Source organism: Camellia sinensis, chromosome 8 (assembly GCF_055761805.1).
Source record: "Camellia sinensis isolate YWXY chromosome 8, ASM5576180v1, whole genome shotgun sequence".
Classification (NCBI taxonomy): domain Eukaryota; kingdom Viridiplantae; phylum Streptophyta; class Magnoliopsida; order Ericales; family Theaceae; genus Camellia; species Camellia sinensis.
Genome location: NC_138968.1, coordinates 14,672,124 through 14,695,037, shown reverse-complemented (window position 1 = coordinate 14,695,037; position 22,914 = coordinate 14,672,124). Strand labels below are relative to the sequence as shown.

Sequence of the window (22,914 nt, the reverse complement as noted above, 5' to 3'; positions counted from 1 at the left end):
GAGAGAGAGAGAGAGAGAGAGAGAGAGAGAGATCTTAGATTTGAGATTTGCGAACCGTCACAAATCATCATTTTCCGGTGACAACAATTGTGAATGATCTCAGATCTGAAGTTGTGGATATAACAAATGATTGTGGTGATCAAGACAGTAGAGAAAAAGTTCCATGGTGAGCGGCAGTGGTGCTGATGGAGAGCAGCGATGGCACCAATGAAGAGAATAGCAATAAGTATGAGACAGAGAGAAGAGAGATTGAGATGAGAGAGAGTGATTACAAGTTGATACACACACACACACACACATACATATATATATATAGCGATCCCGGTATTCCCTATTGTTGTTTAACTGCAATCTGGACTCAGTTCCATAGATTCGTTGTTGTCTCATCCTCATTTCTATCCCTTAATCTTTGTTTTAGAGTTTTGGGTTGTGTTGGGCAAGTTGGGAATTTGTTGGTTGTGTTTTAAAGCTTTGAAATTTTGCCCAGGTTTTGGTCTCTACGCTCGAGCGGCGATTTTACGCTCGAGCGGGTTTTTTTTTTTTGTTGTTGCCTTTCCGCTCGAGCGGCAGTTGGGACGCTCGAGCGTGAATTTCCTTCCCTCAGCATTTTGGACGTCTGCAGAAAATTCTGGGTGAGTGCATCCGGCGCTCGAGCGGATCTTTGGACGCTCGAGCGTGAACCTGTGTCTGTGCGCTCGAGCGGGGTGTTGTACGCTCGAGCGGACCTGTTTTTATATCAATTCGTGAAATCACATTTTTGATCACTTTTTGATTTCCTTTCTCTCCCTTACTTTTTCAAAACCTCCATTGGAGAGCACCTCACTCTAAAACCGAACTTCTCTCTTAGGATTGATCTACCTAGAGTGTTTTCCTCACCTTGGGCCTTTGTAAGAAGTGTGTTGATCGTCAAGGGCTTCGTTGTGATCCAAGAAATTTGGGATTTGGAGCACTTTGATTTCGGGTCATCTTCTCCAATCGAGTTCTCCATTTGAGGTAGGGATTCTCCTTGTTCTTTTTCAATACTTCGTCTATAGATAGACATGTGGTAATTTTTGTATTGCATGAAAATTGTATCATGTTGGATTTTTGTATAAATTCATGAGGTTGAACTTGGGTTAGTTGTTGGATTTAAATCTATTATCATTAGATGTGTTTTGGGGCTAATTGGGTGTTAATTAGCATGTTGTTGTTGTAAGGAGAGGAAACCCTAATATTTGTTTGGTTTTATAACTCAATAGAGGGGTTTTGATCATTGGGTAAATACTTGGGTATTTTGGGTTTTGAATGAAGCCATTGTTGTTGTCGTTGTTGTTGTTGATTGTTGATTGAACCTTTTCATAAATATTGGGAAAAGGGGAGGGAAATCCTATTTTAATGATTATGATTTAATTTGTATAATTAAATTGGAATGGCTTGGAGAGGAATGTAGTAGATTAAAATGAGCTTTGGCTTTATTGTCCTTGGATTTGTTTTTGTGAAAAACAAAGAAATAAAACCGGTTTTGAAAAATAAAGAGAGTTGGTTTCGTGAAATGGGAAAGGTACTTTGAAAAGAGTATAAATGTTGGATTGTTGTATCTTATACTACCATGTTAGTATTGGTGATGAGTTGATGATCTCATGATATTTGGGTCTGTTAATAGATGTACAATATACATGCATCTAGAGGTTTTGTCCTTGGTCATCGGTGGAGGATGACGTGGTCGTGTTGTATTGTCGTGTATGCACTATACCATTGTTGATTGAACATCTTATGTGATGAAATATTGAGATACATTATATTCGCATACTTGTTAGGGAGGAGAGAGGGGTTGTACTCCAGTGTGTGTGAGAAGATAGGGGATGTACTCCACACATTTATGTGTTCATATATTTTAACACATGGTTTGTATTTGGATAGTTATGTATATATGTTATACATGTTGGATATGCCTTGTTGCATGGTTGTTGTTGGCGTTATATGCCGCGCTTATAATCAAAGGTACCGTTACCTTCCAGCTAGCGCCTGGAGAACTGTATGCGCTGAGAATATAAGGTACCACACCCTTCCAGCTGGCGCCTGGTAAACTGGTATGTTGTTGTGAAGATGTATATCTTTGGCTTACTATGCGCATAGCTAGTAGAGCGAAGTTTGTTGTGGATATTTCGTTGTGTTTGGGAATATTGTGGATTGTGTTGATTATGGCTTTGGCAGGCTGAATTGCCTCATTGGTTTATCTTATGTATGTCGGTGAGTTGTTATCTTCGTTATAACAGCGCATGTATAGATTTGATTGTATCGGGAAGAAGCCAAAATGTCGTCTTTGTCTTTTGGAAAATGTAAAGGAAAACGATTTTCTTTAAAGAAATTATGAATTTTGAGAAGGGGTATCTGTGTATGCTTGGTGAATGGAAGAGAGTAGTGGGCTTAGTGAATTTAATTCCTAAGGTATTGTTAATGTTATGAAAGAATGGGAATGGGGATTAATGAAAGGAATAAGGAAAGTTGAATCGCTTATAGCGTTGAATGAAATGGTTGTTTTCAAGAAAGTTAATATATATATATTTTGTATAAACTGCCACATTATTATTCTAGTATGAGAATGAGTGTTCATGATCATAGCTATCTGTAATGTTGTTATTGTTGAGGATCATGTTGAGATCCCTGCTGGACTATATGTTCATCCCACGTTGTTGAATTCTTTTCAGGTTTCAAGCAGGTTGAGCTGTAAGATTTGGATCTACTTATTTGTTGGCCACGGGGCCTTAGCTATGTTGGCGGAATGCCATTGTTGTAAAGGGTTACACCCTTCTTCTTGAACTTTTAATGATGTAAGCCCAAGGGCAATTTATTAAGTTAGTTCATGTAATGTTTACTTTGCATACGAATGAGAGTATTGTTAATCATTTCTACGGATTGAATGTATGAGTTTATTTCTGCATGTTATCTCTGAAATTGGATTAGTTAAAGAATTTGGTAATGACTCCGAGTAATAAAAGTGGGGCGTGACAACTTGGTATCAGAGCTTCCGGGTTTGAATACCTTGAGCTCGTGGGAAGTGGTTTTTACCACAGTGGGTTTACTACGTGTAGTGAGGACGTTGCATATAGATACCATGAGAATTAGGACTTATGTGTTGCATTTATGTGAGCATGGAATTCAGTCTCCTGGATAGTATTCATAGTCGGTGAACTTGCTTTGAGGTCCTTTTGGAAACACGCCTGATCAACGTGGTTTCTGATAGGAATTCCTTGAGAGTTCCGGGATGAGTGGCTATCTTTGTGGACTTGATTCGATTATGTGTTTACATGTTTAAATGATAATATACAGTAGAGATGTAAATTTTGAGACTAAGTGTGTCTTGTGACTTAACTGTAGTGAAGTGTGCCTCGGAGAAGGCTATAGTGTTTTACGCTAAGTGTAATTTACTTTGTGCTTTATAGGATGTCTACACGAGGGAGTAGAGGACGGTTGAGTAGTAGGAACGCCGGGAGAGGCACAGCAGTTCCTTTAGTACCTGCCGTTGCAGCATCGGCTGTCGGTGAGGATATCGCGCGTGAGATTGTGAGAGCAGTGCAAGACGCCCTAACTCGTACTGAGGGTGGCAGCGGGCATGCTCTCAAGCTTACTAAGGAGTTCTTTCGCTCCAGTCCACCTGAGTTTGTGGGGGAGGCTAAACCGTTGGAGGCAGAGAGTTGGCTAGAGCAGATTACCAAGACTCTTGATATGCTCAGAGTCCAAGATGAGGAGTTGAGGGTTTCTTTGGCGACTTTTCAGTTGAAGAGTGATGCGAGCTATTGGTGGAAGTATGTTAAGAGTACGGTCGGTGGCACGTGGGTTGCTTTTACCGAGGCCTTTTTGGCCAAGTATTTCCCTCCTTCTGCTCGGGAAAGGTTGAGGGATCAGTTTTTGGAGTTGCGTCAGGATGATACTCCTGTGGCACAGTTTGAGATGCAGTTTGCTAGCTTGTCGAGGTTTGCTCCGGAGTTGGTGGCAACAGAGGAGCGTCGTTGTTTTGAGTTTGAAAGGAGGTTGTGTTTCGATATTCGGGAGAAGGTAGCTGGATCCTTTTGGAAGGAGTATTATTACTTAGTTGAGGCAGCGGCCCATGTGGAGGCCATAATTGCGAGTGATGATGGGGTTAAGGAGGAGACCATTGCGGTAAGTCCTTCGGTCCCTAAAAACTTTAGGCTCAGTAAGGGGTGGAGGCGGAAACATGCTCAGTCGGGGGCTGGTTCCTTTTCTTCGTCAGGGGTTTCGGATTCTTCGGTGGGGAGGTCCGAGGAGGTGCAGGTTTCAAACCAGTCTCAGAGTAGGGGGTCTGGTGGTTGTTTCGTTTGTGGCCAGCAGGGCCATGGTAGACGTTCTTGTCCTTTGCGTGTAAATCCTTCGGGTGTTTCAAAACCCAGTCAGACTCAGTCGTGCCCATCTAGTTGGGGGCGCTATCGGTACCAGAAACGGGCAAGCCAGGCTTCAGGAGCCTCGCGAGGGGCGACTTATTAGTTAGTCCTTTGGTATTACCCTGGAGGGGGACTTTTGTATTGTTAGCCGGTGGTATATTATATGAATCACTTTGTTGTTGACCGGGGTACTGTTGGACGCTGAGGCACCATGTTTATGTATCGTGTATGTATGCACTTTGTTGTTTGTTCTATCCTCTTGTATTGGGGAGTATGTATTTGGAATTTCGAACTCTCTATTTTTATATAATGAGAAGTTGTTAATGGGGTCAGTGATCCTGATGTTGTTGTTTGCTTGGTACCTATATGTGCCTAGTGTTTTGGGCCTTGCTATTCAGTGAGTCCGTGGTGACCCCATCGGTTGTGTAGGGGTAGTGTTTGTATTGTGATTGGTTATCAATTATTGGGTATGGTTTGAGTGGCACATCATGTATGGATTACTGAGTGTGGAGTTTATTGAGTTGGTTAGTCAGCTCGTTGGTATCGGGTTTTGGGTTGACATCGGTCACCTTGAGATTAGTCTCGCTTGTTGTAGACTTCGTGTGTTGATTAAGAAAAACTGAAACTAATCATCCGGTTGTGTCATTGAAAATGACGGTTATACTAATACAGCAAATTTGTGTATTGAGTGATCATTGTGAAATGATTGGATTTTTTTTTATACATTATGTATGTATATTGATTGGGAGAAGATAGGGGATGGACTCCGATGATACAACACCAAAATGTGTATCTGTTGAAAGATTGGTATAGCTAGTATGCTTATCATTTGTGAAGTGAAAAATATTTTATATGAGTTATTATCTCATTTAATTGTTTGGCCAGGTGCTGAGCCAGGTGTGTATTATTAAATTGGTTAAGTAAGGGGAGGTGGAATGAAATTGCAAAACCATGAATTTCTTATGCCATATGTGTTGTCAGTACTGTTATGGTTTCTATTAACTATCATTATAGAAATGTTATGTTTTGTGTTGGTTTTGGTATCACTGTATGAGTGAGGGTTGTTGCTAGTAGTGTGTTGAAAAGATTTGGAAAACAAAAAAAAAAAATTTCCTAGTGTTTGGGCCACCTAAGGGTGTTGTTGAGAAATTGAATTAATTCAAGGGTTTTGGGGAATTCCAAATGGAATTTTTGGCAAATAAATTGTGGATGGTTACGTGTTTGGATAACACCGTGTTGGTGAAAAATATATACAAAGTTTTTGAATTTCGCAGGGAAAATGCAAAGTTTATTTTGAAATGTCAGCATTGAAAATTTGGCTATCTTTGGAAATGTCTCTTGAGCAAGAAAATGTTTTCTTCTTATTTACTCAAAAAGTTGTTTAGGTCGTGTTGTTGCATAGTGACATAGCTTGAAGCGCTGGTCAGATGTGAGTAAACTGTTTCGGAAGGGTTGATTTTGTTGTGGCTTTTATGCCTACAGTGTTGTCGTTTGGAACGTGTTCCCTTGGTTAGTCTCTTCCTTGGTAAGAGTGAATCGCAGATTTGTAGGGAGAATAGTTTCTTTCCTAGTACTTGGGTGTTGGGCGCTGTGTGATCAGTTGGCCTTGTCCTTTTTGCCTGTTCTTAATTTCGGGGACGAAATTCTTTAAGGGGGGGAGGTTATAGCGATCCCGGTATTCCCTATTGTTGTTTAACTGCAATCTGGACTCAGTTCCATAGATTCGTTGTTGTCTCATCCTCATTTCTATCCCTTAATCTTTGTTTTAGAGTTTTGGGTTGTGTTGGGCAAGTTGGGAATTTGTTGGTTGTGTTTTAAAGCTTTGAAATTTTGCCCAGGTTTTGGTCTCTACGCTCGAGCGGCGATTTTACGCTCGAGCGGGTTTTTTTTTTTGTTGTTGCCTTTCCGCTCGAGCGGCAGTTGGGACGCTCGAGCGTGAATTTCCTTCCCTCAGCATTTTGGACGTCTGCAGAAAATTCTGGGTGAGTGCATCCGGCGCTCGAGCGGATCTTTGGACGCTCGAGCGTGAACCTGTGTCTGTGCGCTCGAGCGGGGTGTTGTACGCTCGAGCGGACCTGTTTTTATATCAATTCGTGAAATCACATTTTTGATCACTTTTTGATTTCCTTTCTCTCCCTTACTTTTTCAAAACCTCCATTGGAGAGCACCTCACTCTAAAACCGAACTTCTCTCTTAGGATTGATCTACCTAGAGTGTTTTCCTCACCTTGGGCCTTTGTAAGAAGTGTGTTGATCGTCAAGGGCTTCGTTGTGATCCAAGAAATTTGGGATTTGGAGCACTTTGATTTCGGGTCATCTTCTCCAATCGAGTTCTCCATTTGAGGTAGGGATTCTCCTTGTTCTTTTTCAATACTTCGTCTATAGATAGACATGTGGTAATTTTTGTATTGCATGAAAATTGTATCATGTTGGATTTTTGTATAAATTCATGAGGTTGAACTTGGGTTAGTTGTTGGATTTAAATCTATTATCATTAGATGTGTTTTGGGGCTAATTGGGTGTTAATTAGCATGTTGTTGTTGTAAGGAGAGGAAACCCTAATATTTGTTTGGTTTTATAACTCAATAGAGGGGTTTTGATCATTGGGTAAATACTTGGGTATTTTGGGTTTTGAATGAAGCCATTGTTGTTGTCGTTGTTGTTGTTGATTGTTGATTGAACCTTTTCATAAATATTGGGAAAAGGGGAGGGAAATCCTATTTTAATGATTATGATTTAATTTGTATAATTAAATTGGAATGGCTTGGAGAGGAATGTAGTAGATTAAAATGAGCTTTGGCTTTATTGTCCTTGGATTTGTTTTTGTGAAAAACAAAGAAATAAAACCGGTTTTGAAAAATAAAGAGAGTTGGTTTCGTGAAATGGGAAAGGTACTTTGAAAAGAGTATAAATGTTGGATTGTTGTATCTTATACTACCATGTTAGTATTGGTGATGAGTTGATGATCTCATGATATTTGGGTCTGTTAATAGATGTACAATATACATGCATCTAGAGGTTTTGTCCTTGGTCATCGGTGGAGGATGACGTGGTCGTGTTGTATTGTCGTGTATGCACTATACCATTGTTGATTGAACATCTTATGTGATGAAATATTGAGATACATTATATTCGCATACTTGTTAGGGAGGAGAGAGGGGTTGTACTCCAGTGTGTGTGAGAAGATAGGGGATGTACTCCACACATTTATGTGTTCATATATTTTAACACATGGTTTGTATTTGGATAGTTATGTATATATGTTATACATGTTGGATATGCCTTGTTGCATGGTTGTTGTTGGCGTTATATGCCGCGCTTATAATCAAAGGTACCGTTACCTTCCAGCTAGCGCCTGGAGAACTGTATGCGCTGAGAATATAAGGTACCACACCCTTCCAGCTGGCGCCTGGTAAACTGGTATGTTGTTGTGAAGATGTATATCTTTGGCTTACTATGCGCATAGCTAGTAGAGCGAAGTTTGTTGTGGATATTTCGTTGTGTTTGGGAATATTGTGGATTGTGTTGATTATGGCTTTGGCAGGCTGAATTGCCTCATTGGTTTATCTTATGTATGTCGGTGAGTTGTTATCTTCGTTATAACAGCGCATGTATAGATTTGATTGTATCGGGAAGAAGCCAAAATGTCGTCTTTGTCTTTTGGAAAATGTAAAGGAAAACGATTTTCTTTAAAGAAATTATGAATTTTGAGAAGGGGTATCTGTGTATGCTTGGTGAATGGAAGAGAGTAGTGGGCTTAGTGAATTTAATTCCTAAGGTATTGTTAATGTTATGAAAGAATGGGAATGGGGATTAATGAAAGGAATAAGGAAAGTTGAATCGCTTATAGCGTTGAATGAAATGGTTGTTTTCAAGAAAGTTAATATATATATATTTTGTATAAACTGCCACATTATTATTCTAGTATGAGAATGAGTGTTCATGATCATAGCTATCTGTAATGTTGTTATTGTTGAGGATCATGTTGAGATCCCTGCTGGACTATATGTTCATCCCACGTTGTTGAATTCTTTTCAGGTTTCAAGCAGGTTGAGCTGTAAGATTTGGATCTACTTATTTGTTGGCCACGGGGCCTTAGCTATGTTGGCGGAATGCCATTGTTGTAAAGGGTTACACCCTTCTTCTTGAACTTTTAATGATGTAAGCCCAAGGGCAATTTATTAAGTTAGTTCATGTAATGTTTACTTTGCATACGAATGAGAGTATTGTTAATCATTTCTACGGATTGAATGTATGAGTTTATTTCTGCATGTTATCTCTGAAATTGGATTAGTTAAAGAATTTGGTAATGACTCCGAGTAATAAAAGTGGGGCGTGACAATATATATATATATGAGGGTATTATAGTAAAACAAATAAGTTTTAAAATACTAGGGGCTTTTGAAAGGATCTATATAATTCTTGTCCTTTTGAAGGACAAGTTAGACACTGAGGGATCTATCACCAAATCCCCCTACTTATTTATTCATAATTTTTTTTAATATATTTTTACGTATTTACTTCTTATTTTACTGACGAGAAAAAGTTTGATTTTTTTTTTTAAATTTGTTTTGTGTAAATAATGATATAATAAATTTGTCAAATTGATAAAAGGATTGGATATTTTGACTTTTGTTCGTGAGATTTATTTAATTTTTATTTTATTTGTGTTAATTTGTATTGAAATATGACATGATAAATGTAAGAAATTAAATTATATAGTTTAAAAAATATTTTTACAATTACAATATGACTTTTTAATAAACAAGTTAATCATATTGTCCCAAATATTAATCACATTGTTTGGTTTTAAAAAGACCCAAATTGTGTTTTTGAATATTTTGTGTTTCCACTTTTTGTTGTTTGGTTTTAAAAAGACCCAAATTGTGTTTTTGAATATTTTGTGCTTCCACTTTTTGTTTTTTGAGTAATCTTTTATTTTTGTTATAATTTCCAACACAACCAAATAGGAAAAAATAAATAAACTAATTGCAGCAAAATTAACAAGAAAATAGCAAGTTGTTAAAACAAAACTGAGATGAATAGTTGGGAGCTGAATTTCAAAGAAAGCAATGCAAACGCAGTATTTGTTTTAATTAATGAATTAAAAAGAAAAGGGAAACATTATATGTTATCAAATGATGATCTTTTTAGAAGAAATGCTAGGAAAATTTCATATTTCTTTTTATTGATTAATTCTTTTTTTGATAAAAGGTGAAAGTTTATTGAACTACAAACAACTACAGTGCCGTACCATATAAGCTTCACTGGTGAAAACAATCAAGAGAAGAACAAAATTGAAATGCAATCCAAACAGAGCCATTTGAACAGAAAACCAAGTTTTCATACCAAAATTTAATCTGAGGTTGCATAATTTCCCTATCATACAATGGAATATAAGTTTGCCTCAATTACGCGAGGAACAGAGGATGTCAATAATCAAAATACATAAAAACAAAGTGTTTGAATTGATACTGTTAGAATAGTAGAGAGAGAGAAAATAATATGTATTGTATTGAATTAATTGTCCTATATAATAGAAGGCCTGTATTTATAAGTTGAGAAAGAGTATCCTAGAAATTTACCTATGAGAAAGAGTATCCTATAAGAGACCTAACTATGGCAATACCTAATATAGCTAAGAACTCAATACCTAATATATGTAGGAATATATACCATATATACATTAACATCCCTCCTCAAACTCAAGAAGGATAAACATCTTGAGTTTGGAAAGAGAAACTAAAACATGAAATAAAAACTAAATAAAATAAAAGGCAAATAGATTACAAAATCCGAACGGGAGCGTAAGTGTGTTTGAAATAGATCAGAGCCGAAACTAATGCCGGGAGACAGTTTATGGCCGTGTCAGACCATTGTAGGAACTGACTGAAACTAATGCTGGGACAGTTTAAGGTCGTGCTGGACCGATATAGAAATTGGTTGGAACTAATGCCGAGATCAGAGGCCGGGGCTAATACCGGGAGACAGTTTATGGTCATGCTGGACCGTTGTAGGAGGTAATCGGAATCAATGCCAGGACAGTTTAAAGGGGTCATGCTGGACCATTGTAGGATCTAACTGGAATCAATGTCGGGACAGTTTAAAGGGGTCATGTCGGACCGATGTAAGAGCTAACAGGAATAATTGTCGGGACAGTTTAAAGGGGTCATGCCAGACTGATGTAAGAGAACTGGATGTTGAATTAGCAAGCATGACACACACATAACTTATGACGTGGTGCTAAACAATGATGGCAATAGATAACTGAGTGCGCCAGGGGGCGGCTTGGATTGTGCACCAAATAGGGTGGCTTGGGTTGTGCGCCAGAGGGGGCAGCTTGGATTATGCGCTAGAGGGGCTGCTTGGATGGTGCGCAAGGAGCGGCTTAGGTTATGTACCAGAGAGGGTGGCTTAGGTGGTGCGCCAAGAGGGGGTCTTAGAGTGTGTGCCAAGGAGGTGACTTGGGTGGTTTGCATGGTGTATAACCATGCTTACCATAATATAGGTATAATACCTCCCCTCAAACTCAAATAAGTTTGAAGATAGAAACCTATTTGAGATTGAAATAGAGGGAAAAACAAAGTGCAGCAGAAATACACAAAAAAGAGGATTGCGGGTAAAAAAAATTAAAAAAATAAATATAATAGAGATATTTGGGATAGGAATAAATTAGCGGATAGAGGAATAAATCACCACGAATCGATACTGAAAGGAAAATATATCAGTGGAATGGGTTAAGGTCCAGCGGGCGGCCAAGGCAAGGCTGTCGCCCACCGGTAAGGTGAAGAACACCAAGAGTTTAACCTATAGCTCTGATACCATGTTAGAATAGTAGAGAGGGAGAAAATAATATGTATTGTATTGAATTAATTGTCCTATTTAATAGAAGGCCTGTATTTATAAGTTGAGAAAGAGTATCATAGAAATCTAACTATGAGAAAGAGTATCCTCTAAGAGACCTAACTATGGAAATACCTAATATATCTAAGAACTCAATACCTAATATATGTAGGAATATATACCATATATACATTAACAGATACAACACATTTAAGGTTCACTTACATCCAAAGTGACATAATTTATGTCAAATCTTTGTTCTTCAATAGGCCTCTCTTGCGGGCACATAACAGGTTTGGAAGGCATCTGTAGTTGTTCAACATCCCCTTCAAGGATTTCCGCAACTTTGTTCATCGAAGGGCAATCACTAGGCTGCATTTGTATGCACCACAAAGCTACTATTACCCTCTTCTTCACCATCACCCTTTCCTCCTCATTGGTTTGTCCCATTTGTATGTCCATTCCTTCTTTGAATTGATCATAAATCCAAGAACGAAAGTAAATTTGGCTTGTATGTTCAGCAAAGGCATTCAGATTTCTCCTCCCGCTAGCCATTTCCATCAACAGCATTCCGAAACTATAAACATTAGCTTTATATGAAATGCCTCCAATGTTTTTTTAGAACAACTTTGGTGCCATATAACCCATTGTTCCCTTTGCTGTTGTCAAAGTCACAATACTATCATCTGTTGCATACTATTTTGCAAGCCCAAAATCAAAAACTTTTGGAGTGAAATTCTCATCAAGTAAAATGCTGTGAGGCTTGATATCAAAATGCAAGATTTGCATATTACAACCTCGATGCAAATTTCATACATTTGTTTGCAACTCAATGAGATATCTCCTTCTTGAGAAAATATATACTTTTCAAGTGACCCATTAGGCATGATGTCATATATAAGAGCTCATTTAGATCTCTCGGCACAATATCCTATTAGTTGAACCACATTAACATGGTAAATCCTTCCTATGGTAGTAACTTCGTTGATGAATTCTTGCCCATTGGCTTTGGGCTTGCCCAATACTTTTATCGCTACAAGATTACCACTTCTAAGCTTTCCTTTACATACAAAACCATAGCCTCCTCCTAATTTGTCCTTGAATCCTTTGGTCATCTTCTTAATCTCTGAGTAAGAGTAGCTAATAGGCATGAGATGTTTTTGGCTTCGTAGATAATCCTCAATACTATCAAACATCAATAAATGCCTTCTTCTAAATTTATGGATTAGAAACGCGAGCAGCCATAATGCTAATGAAATTCTTGGTGAAAGGATTCCTCCTGTGTATGAAAATCACAAGATGTCAAAATGAGGAAAAAGGGCATAATTGGCAAAAATTCCTTCAAAACAATTTGATCATTGAAGAAGTTTATGAAAATATGAATCAAGCTCACGTAGTTTGGACAAGTGATTGAAGATCAAGTATCTGTGTTTCAAATTCCATTTTCTTTGTCATCTATGTATCGTATTCATATCCTTGTGGACAGGGGCGGAAGGAGGGGGGTTGGGGAGCCTGGACCTGCTAGTTTCCACAACATCCTATATCATGTATAAGAAAATTGTATAGTTTATATAACTTAATTATACTTGGCCCCCCAAAGTTTTACATTTTAGTCATGAGTTTTGCTAAGATTCAAATAATATTCCTAAACTCATCCGTGATGGTGTGTAAAGTTTTTGTCATAAGTGTTAGGTTTTTATTCTTGGTAATCCCGTTTGACAAAACTTCTTTCAGTTGTATTTGTTTTTGGACTTTTATTTTAGTGAGGCTATGAGTTTGTTAGATGCAAATCCAACCCGAATTGTGCCGTGCAGAAAAGTTCGTGATGTTAATTTTTTCAAGATTGCCACTTCGCTGACTATGACGGGGATCGAGCTTCCCGGTCAGCTCGCGGGGGTCTAGGGGGTAGCACCCCTTGGCTGGTCCAGGGCAGTGCCTAGGCGGGGTAGAGGGGCAGCGCTTCCGAAGCAAGAAGCAAAATTGCTTTTGAAGTTGCCTGTCCGCTCTTGCTCGATCGAGCGAAGGCTGCGTCTGTAAAAAATCTGAGAAGGATGATTTTACACTCGAGCACAGGTTATTTGGCTCGAGCGAAGCTACTTATGGAAAACACACGTTTTTGGTTCCTCGCTCGAGCGAGCCTCGCAGTCCTAGATTTTTATAACTACGTGTTTCTATCAGATTTTAGGATTACTTCTTCAGATCTTCTTTTTGGATATTAAGGTTTATATCTGGGGATATTTTGCTAGTTTTCTTTGATGTTTAATTGAGTATTTAACTCATGGGTTAAGAAGAATACATCAAAGGTTTGTTTGTTCATTCTATACAAAAGAGAGAGTTGTTCTTCAGTGGATTCTGAAGAATTTGAGCCTGAAGCTTTGGTAGATTTTGGAGTGGCTCATCGTCAAGACAATTCTAAGGTGAAGACTGGGCTGGAAGAGGCACATAGGGGTTGGTTCAATTCAGGCGTGGATTCGCTAGGTAATTGAGAGTATACCTATGTAATTCCTTTACATCTTTTTAGTGTATTGTTTTGTGGTTGTTGCCCATGGTTTTTTTTATCACAATTGGAGGTGCTTCAATTGTGGTTTTTCCACGTTAAAATCGTTGTGTCGAGTTGTCTTGATTGTTTGATTGGGATTGTTTTATTGCTTTAAATTGATACATGTTGCAAATCAATATCTAGCGGATTTCTAGATTTTTCAATAAGCATTTAATTCTTACACAAATCAATAATTGATAGGTAACCGTTCATATCATTTGGGATAAATTTAAAAGTGAGCTTTTAAAGATTTCAAGCCTTTTCTTTTATTGATATGTTTTTTCTTTTAAAAAATAATTAATTTGTCTTTTCCATTATGGTTATGTTATGAACATTAATGTTACAAAGTATTGTGCTGACAAAAGTTATGAAGGATTACGACTTTGTTACGAATTATTATGATGTAGTTTTAAAATAGCATATAGTATGTACCTTTTATACAGTGTGATCTATAATCCATTACTATTTGGGCGACTAAATTTTTAGTCGCTAATTGGCGACTTTCGGCGACTAAAAAAAAATTAGTTGCCAATTCTTTTACTGACAATCAGTCAACGACCAAACGGGTGATCAACAATTTTAGTCAGTAAAAATCTTTGGCGACTAAAAAATAACTTTTGGCGACTAAAACTTTAGTTGCCAAAAGTGTAATTTGTTGTAATGATTTGTATTTGGACAAATTACGCCACTAGTCTCTATATTTTGCCTCTTATTTCATTTTGTTCCTTACACTTTCAATTTATTCAAATTTGACCGTTAATTTTAGATTTTGTGTCAATTTGATCTAATTGATTATACCGTTAGTATTTTTTATGAAAAATTATCGATAAATTAATTGACATTAATTCACTGAGTTGAATATGTTTATTATTTCTTCCTTTAAAATATGAAAAATGCCATTTATATGCATATTTTTCATAAAAAAAAAATTAAGAGTAGTAATCCATTTGACCAAATTAAGACAAAATCATAAATTTATGGTCAAAATCTAGCCAATTAAAATTACGAAGAACAAAATGACATAAGGAGCAAAACACAGGAATTACCGTCGTAATTTGTCCTTTGTATTTTTATAGTGGTTCATCATTGAAGTTCAAATTTCTATAACACATTTAGAATGTTCTCATTATTTATTAACTTATTTTTAATAATGATTTATTAATTTTACTAATTATTTAAATCGTTTAAACATATCTTGACCTGAAAATTTGGATTTGTTAAAACCTTATTTTTGGGCCCCCTAATCGTCTACTCCTGGTTCCGCCTCGGCTTGTGGGTCATTTACTTCATATTAGAAGATAACTTTTCCCTTATGATTGAAGGAGAGGAAAGAGGATTTACCAATGGTTTTGATGATGAGAAAAACCTGATCTGTAAGAGAAGTGAAACAAAGATTCAGCTGTGTGATTAAGGCAATTAAAAGAAACAAAAACTACAAGAAGTAATCAGAGAAAAGCAACTAAACCAAATGAGGCATTCAATTACTCTTAACAGAGTTATTATTAAGTGATGAAGGTGTCTTGAATAGCAATGAAAAAATCAGCTGAAGATCCAACCACTTAGAATATCTTATTCTGGAACCATTGTTACGTGACAATGGGAAAATTATAAAATATTTTTAGAGTACCACGTGTTCATACTCCCTAATTAATCATCATTCATCATATTTCTCATGTTCCTCAATCACTCAATATAATACCACACTTACTCATTTTCTCCACCAATCACAATATCAATGGTATATTTTTAAAAACATTTGTAGTCTATATTTTTTAGAGAATAAAAAAAATGGATGAAGTAGGGAGAGTACTTACCGTCGAGAAAGTATTCCAAGCGGACTGCATTTTTTGAGGGAATAAGTAATGTTAGAGACAAAAAAAAAAAAAAAAAAAAAAAAACTCTTGCAATATAAATGATTTAGGGGTGAGAGAAAAAAAAATAATAAAGTATTTTTTGTCATAATGTTACAAATTTTTTCATCAGAAATTTTTTGAATAATTTTAATTTTGAATATCAAATTATCATAACTCTATCAAAAAATAACATAAAATTTATCACCAAAATACATAACATATACTTAAGAAAAAAAAAGAATTAGGTACATAGGGTGTGTTTGATTGGACGGACTGGATAAGGAGGGATTAGAATCCATCGAATTTGAGTCATGGAATGTGAATTCCCCGGACTATTTGGTTAGATTGTATATGTATCCTGTGCTCGTTTTTTCATGGGATTAGATGTCTGGAAATGACTATTTTTAGTGAATCCAACGTTTGGTTGGACGGACTGGATAGGATAAATGAACAAAAGACTATTTTATTCTTTTTCAATTATGTACTAAGTAATAGCAATATTAAACATATCTTTAATATTTTAATTATTTTTAGCTAGATTAAATAAAAATTTATTTTATTTTATTTTTTACACAATTAAATAAATTTATTTTTTTTAAATTAAATAAATAAAATATCAATAAAAATATATATTATTTTTTAATTAAAATTTTAAATAAATTTGTTTTTAAAAATAATAATAATTAAACAATGAAATTAAATAAAACATCTATTAACCTTTAAATAATGAAATTAAATAAAATATAAACAAAATTTTAAAATAAAATATCAATAAAAAATCTATAAAAAATTATTTTAAAAAATTAAATAAATAAAACATTAATAAAAAGTTAAATAAAATTATTTTATTTTTAAATTGAGACATTTAAATTTTATTGAATTTTACTAAATATAATACATAATTAAATAGAATAAGGTTAAAATGGTCATTTTACCACATAATCCCAACAGTAAATTGTCCCCCCAAAACTGTCCCACACAACCCTCCCTCCCCCAGGATAGTATAATCCCCCATATGGCGGATAAGGAGTCCGGCCGGACTCTATATCTGGCAGGCTAAAAAAAAACAAACGATGGACTACTCACTCTTTCGGATAAGTAATCCGAATAGTGAATAGTCTCCCCCCCCAATCCCCCCAATCAAAAACACACCCTAATAGAGTACTAGTTCCAAAAAAAAAATTAGAAAAAAAAGTACATATAGGTACTGTTCTCTATCTAGTAGGCATTGTTGGGTGTTTTTTTTTTTTTTTTTTTTGAGATAAAAACTCATTTCTTTGACAAAAAATAAAAATAAAAGAAAGTAAAATTTCATGAATTAAGAACAAAATAGGAATGATGAAAGTGTTGTTATCCTACAAAAAAAATTGCAACTCATGAATTGATAGTAAACAAGGTCAAATCCATCAGCCAACACACTGTGGACGTCCAAGAAGCTCGAAATGTTACATCTTGAAATCATCCTTGCCGGAAAAATCATGTCGACGCTGCACAAGATTTCAATATCCGACCACGACAAGTAGTCTCCGACCACAACAAGTAGTCTCCGACCACAACATAGGAATGCTTTCCTCCTCCTCCATTTTTACAAGAATCAGTAATATTATTAGTTTCTATGTAGAGAGGAGATTTTATTGGGTTTTCACAACTCAAAAACACTACTAATTTTTTTTTTATAACATAAAAAACACTACTATTGAATCCTTTTTTTTTTTTATCAGCAAAATAAAACTTTATTGATGAAAGAGGCATCATACATGCAAAATTATATCAACAAAGCAGGGGAGTGCAGAGAGCATCATAGCTAAACTTAACGATCCTAACTAGGTTGGCACCGCATAGAAAACGCAATCATATACTAGTACTCAACCTAGGATTGGTGGGGAACCAACCAAAGGCACCCAAAGAGAAGGACAACCAGAAGAAAACAGAACAGCTAAAACCTATGATGCTTTGCAGCCACTGAGATGGAATACTAGAGAAGCCAAACTCTGCAGCCTCAGATCAACAAAACCGGAATCCAGAGACAGGCTAATGAAAGACTAGAGCATAAGGATCACAGCAGCCATGGATTGTGCTACCACAGATCCGCAGCAGACCTTAGAGCAGCCAAGAGATGTCGTACAGACACCATACCCCTTCTGTAGAACACAGCAGCCATCCACCACTCCCTAGTCTCAGACCAGGCTGCAACCAGCAGCCATCCAGACCCATACATCTTAAATTCATTGCAGCTCCTTGCAACCAGCTTCACAGACCAACCCAGCAGAACATGGCCAATCTGTAGAAAAACAACCCAGGTACTAGCAAAAGAACCCTTCGCATGCCATCCTATAGGATTAACCAAAGACAATACACCCCTGCCAACCAAGAACTCCACTCTGCATGCTGCCAGCAACCAACTTTCAAAGCAGAAACAACCCAGTAGAACATAGCCAATATGCAGAAAAATAACCCAGCTACTAGCAAAGGAACCCTTCGCATCACAGCAGCCCAACACAACACAGCAAGGGAACCAACAGAACAAATTAATCCCTACTGATACACCTACTAATCTGATGGAGATTGAAAACAAAGTCATGAATAGGATACTGCCACTCCCTAGAAGCTGTTCTAAGCCAAAGTGCCACTCTATACTTAATTAGATTAAAGAGAATCTCTACATCAGCTACTACATTATTGAATACACAGTCATTTCTTTGCTTCCAAAGAGACCAAAGGGTTACAAGAGGGACACATCTCCAAATCACCTTCTCTCTCTCTTCTTAAACTTACCACCCTCCCACTACTGTAACAAACAATCAACTGTGCCAGGCATTGCCCAATACAGACCCCACCATTCTAACAAGGACGACCATACCTTCCACACAAAATGGCAATGAAGGAGCACATGTAACACCGACTCCTCATCATGCTTACAAAAGCAACACAGGATAGAAGTTCCTCCAGGGAGGACCCCTATTTTCTGAAGGAACACAGAGGTCTTAACCTTATGTTTCCAAGCGAGCCAGCCAAAAAACTACACTTTAGGGGGTAAAACCTTATTCCACAACATTCTAGAAGCACCCAATTGATTTCCAACACCACCTGAACAGTGCTTATACAGCGAAGCTACCGAAAAGAGACCTGATGATGTGGCTATCCACTTTGGATAATCAACACTCTCCATCCTAATTAAGGGACCAGATGAGATAACAGAAACCAATCTCAGCAACTCAACTCTTTCCCATTCAAACAACTCTCTTCTAAATAATAAGTTCCACTCCCCTGAGGATGACTTTAGATCAACAAAAAATCTAAGAGCTCCTTTATTTTCCTTTGACAAGCTAAACAACCTAGGAAATTCAACTCTCAAATAGTGGCCATCACACCACATATCCTCCCAAAATCTTACCCTACAGCCATCTCCCATCTGCACTTTGAAATTATTAAGAAAACACTCCAACATACAAGGGTAGAGAGAGGCCAATGAGGTAATATCTCGCCATAATTTTGACTGCCTCCAGCTATCACCAGAATTCGGCAACCAGCAGCACTCCTCAATGTTGTATTTACTGCAGATTACTTTTCTCCATACGGCTTTTGACTCACAAGCAAACCTCCACCACCACTTTAGTAACAAACAGGCATTTGCAACTCTAACCTTCCTAACGCCCAACCCTCCTTTAGCAATACTTTTGGTAACCTCCTCCCATTTGACTAGCTGAACCTTCCTTTTGAGATCTGAGCCACCCCATAAAAAAGCTACTTGGATTCTTTCAAAATCCTTAGCCACTTCCTCCGGCATTCTAAACAGAGATAAATAGTAAAGTGGTAAGCAAGAGAGAACTGACTTAATTAAAGCCAACCTACCCGCAAATGACAACATTCTCCTCTTCCAACCTGCCAGCCTAGCTTTAACTTTCTCAATAACTGGAATCCTGGTCTTCCTCTTGCTAGGACTTGCCCCCAAAGGGAGCCTAAGATAACTCAATGGTAATGAGCCAGTCTTACAATTCAGTTTAATAGCAAAATCTGCCAGGACAACAGAATCCACTCTTACTCCACAAACCACACTCTTATGATAGTTTATTTTCAACCCTGATACTAGCTCAAAACATTGTAGGATCCTCTTTATATTGACTACTTCCCCTACATCAGCCTCACAGAATAGGATAGAATCATCTGCAAATTGCAAATGGGACACCAGAACTTTATTAACCCCGACCCTAACACCCTTAATTAAATTCATATCTAATGCTGTGGACAATAGAACATTCAGACATTCTTCCTCTATAATGAATAGAAAAGGAGAGAGAGGGTCGCCCTGCCTTAGACCTTTTTGGGGAAAGAATTCTTCAGTGGGAGAACCATTCACAAGGACCGATAGCCTAGCAGAGGAGACACATTCTCTAATCCAAGCAATCCACCTAGCGCCAAAACCAAATCTAGACAACACAAAGAAGAGGAATTCCCAATTGACAGAATCATAGGCCTTTTCAAAATCGAGTTTCAAAATCACACCCTTCCTTTTGGCCTTTTTCCACCCGTCCATAACCTCATTTGCTATTAGAACTCCATCCAAAATATTCCTGCCACGAAGGAAGGTAGATTGAGCTTCACTAATTATTTCGGGCAAAACCTTTCTAAGTCTACAGGATAACACCTTTGATAAAATTTTGTACAAAGACCCCACAAGACTTATGGGCCTAAAATCTTCCAACCCCACTACATTCTCTTTTTTAGGCACTAAGGTTATAAAAGAACTATTGATACCCCTTACCAGTTTACCATGAGTATGAAACTCCTTCATAAATTGGATCACTTCCCCCTTCATCAACTTCCAATGCTTCTAAAAACATAACAGGTTAAACCCATCTGGGCCTGGAGCTTTGTTACCATCACAATTTTTTATGGCTGCCCATAGTTTTTCTTTTGCAAATTCTGCTTCTAACATTTCGAATGCCTGACTGTTCCTAATAGATCTGAAAACACCATCTAGAGTTGGTCTGAATTTCCATTCCTCTGAGAAATGCTTCTTAAAGTGACTAAACACTGCTCGTTTAACTTCCCCAAGATCTTCAAACACCCTATCCCCAACAGTAACAGAATTGAGCCCATTCTTACTTTGCCTACTAGTGGCCATTACATGGAAATATCTAGTGTTCTTATCCCCCTTCAAAGCCCAGTCGAGTCTCGCTTTTTGAAGCCACATCCACTCAGCCCTTCTACTTAGCTTCCAAACCTCACTGTTCACCACTTTTCTCCTTGCCTTCTTCGAATCTACTAGAGCTCTTGTTTCTGCTAGCAAATCAAGCTTGTTCAACTCCTCTTCAGCATCCTTAAGTTTAGCTGATACATCCCCAAAAACTTCTCTATTCCACTTTCTCAAAGCCTCTCTAAGCAATTTAAGTTTACTTTGAAGAATGAAACCTGCCCACCCATCTACTCTTGTCTCCTACCAAACTTTCTCAAAAAAAGCTGAGAACTGATGGTGTAACAACCAGGCATTGATGAATCTAAAAGGTCTAGGGCCCCTATCCCTCTCCTCATCCATGAGGATTAAAGGGCAGTGATCTGATAAAATTCTAGGCAAACCCCACAACTTGAGTTTTAAAACTTCTAACCATTCTGGATTTGCTAGAAACCTATCTAACTTGCTCCACTTAACCCCTTCTTGTGCACTGCACCAAGTATACTTCCTTCCCAGCAAAGGAACTTTTGACAATTCACATGACTCAATGAAGCTATTAAATTCCTTCATACCCCTGTCCCTTCTAGAGCAGCCTATCCTCTCACCCACACATCTGATTTCATTAAAATCACCACCAAGACACCAAGGCTTAGAGAAAGTAGATTTCAACCGTACCAGAGTATCCCATAGCTTCCTTCTCCTATCCACTACATTAGGAGCATATACATTAACTAAGACACACTCAAAGGAATTGAGAATAGTACCTGAAAGTAGTATAAAGCTCCTATTGCAACAGCAATTTGAAATTTGGAAAATCCTTGGATCCCAAATGCATAGCAAACCTCCTGAATTTCCATCTGAATCTATATACAAATAATCCATTTTGGCTTTTGGCCATAGGGCTTTAACATCTAACTCAAAGCATCTTGATAACTTGGTCTCTTGGAGGCAAACAATATCGATTTTTCTATCTACAATCAGACTTCTAATCTTGCCTTTTTTCTCCCTTCTACCCAATCCTCTGCAATTCCATGATAGAATCTTCATTAGAAAACAAACATAACTTTGAAGCCCCTCTAGACATAGCCCAACTCACAACCCCTAACCCTCTCCCATCGGCCCCATGTCCTTCAGTTCCATTTCATACATCTTCTTTAAGGCCTCAGCTTCTTTCCCTTCATAATTAATCCCTAACAGCCTCCCCATTTGAAGAGTAGCACGAGCTTCGTCTCGAATTAATCTATCTTTCCCTGAACTGCTGCCATACGAAGAGGAGGACGCTAAAGCTGCCACAGCTGGCCTAAAAATGACGCCCTTAGACCCTTTCTTACTAGATGATGCACTTAGCTGGTTCATATTTCTAACAAAACCAGAAAAACCACCGATCTGCACTTGCTTGCAGTGACCCAGATTCTTTTTCTCGCCCCTCTTACCTTTACCCTTCGAGCCTTCCTTCTCTTTCGACATATCCTTCCTCAGTTCAGACTGACTGGGTTAGGTACACAACACATTAGGCCTACTCTTTTTGGTGTCCTTATTGGGCCTAACTGCCCCAATCTTATTTGCTCGACCTTGCTCTGAGTCTGCACTATCCACAGACTCAGATGGCCCACAATTGATTATTAGAGCTTGGTCCAAAAAGACCTCTAAGTTGATACCTGGCCTATCTATAACCGATCCACTACAACTCTTTATGAAGCCTGGTGTATACACCTGACCATCCACCTTTTGATATGCCTCGTTTACACCCTTGTCAGGGCTTCCCAACACCATTATTGCCTGTTTCTCACATGCACCATTTACCTTTCTGAAGTCCTTCAGTGAATCATCAACTGCCGAAGCATGCAATAACCCATTTTCTTCATCCAGCTCAACCTCTTTCCTCATTTGATATGTTTCACTAACATGATCCAGCTCATTCCTACTAGCCACTTCAGCAACTGAGTCAGCTGCCACGTCATACCTCTTCACCTTTTCCTCTCTGAGTTTGTCTTGAGGCCCCAAATCAGTACTGTTAAAGGAACCAGACCCTTCATCTAGATGAATCTTGCATTTGCACACCTCTTTCACCACTTCATACACTGCCCTTTGCTCCTCGCAAACTCTTACTGGATGAACCTTCCCTTTA

At 37.7% G+C, this 22,914-nt stretch overlaps 1 protein-coding gene and 1 pseudogene across 1 annotated transcript; both read right to left on the bottom strand.

Annotated features, from left to right (window-relative positions):
* Window positions 1–11,431: 11,431 nt before the first annotated feature.
* LOC145797567 (rust resistance kinase Lr10 pseudogene) lies at window positions 11,432–12,010 on the bottom strand (annotated as a pseudogene).
* An 8,434-nt stretch (window positions 12,011–20,444) lies between these two features.
* On the bottom strand, window positions 20,445–22,253 carry LOC114303878 (uncharacterized). The gene is made up of 3 exons (XM_082884953.1): window positions 21,934–22,253; window positions 21,082–21,807; window positions 20,445–20,991 (listed from the first exon to the last, which is right to left on the bottom strand). Exons 1-3 carry the CDS (start codon window positions 22,251–22,253, stop codon window positions 20,445–20,447), a joined length of 1,593 nt encoding a protein of 530 aa, XP_082741079.1.
* Between the last annotated feature and the right edge of the window lie 661 nt (window positions 22,254–22,914).

What these genes read in the sequence shown, in the direction of transcription:
- LOC114303878 (XM_082884953.1), bottom strand. Translation starts at nt 22,253, where the DNA reads ATGTCGAAAGAGAAGGAAGGCTCGAAGGGTAAAGGTAAGAGGGGCGAG. An exon ending in GCTGAGGCCTTAAAGAAGAT is followed by an intron (nt 21,808 to 21,933) that starts GTATGAAATGGA and finishes ATGGAATTGCAG; the next exon opens with AGGATTGGGTAGAAGGGAGA. An exon ending in GCCTGGTTGTTACACCATCA is followed by an intron (nt 20,992 to 21,081) that starts GTTCTCAGCTTT and finishes TAAATTGCTTAG; the next exon opens with AGAGGCTTTGAGAAAGTGGA.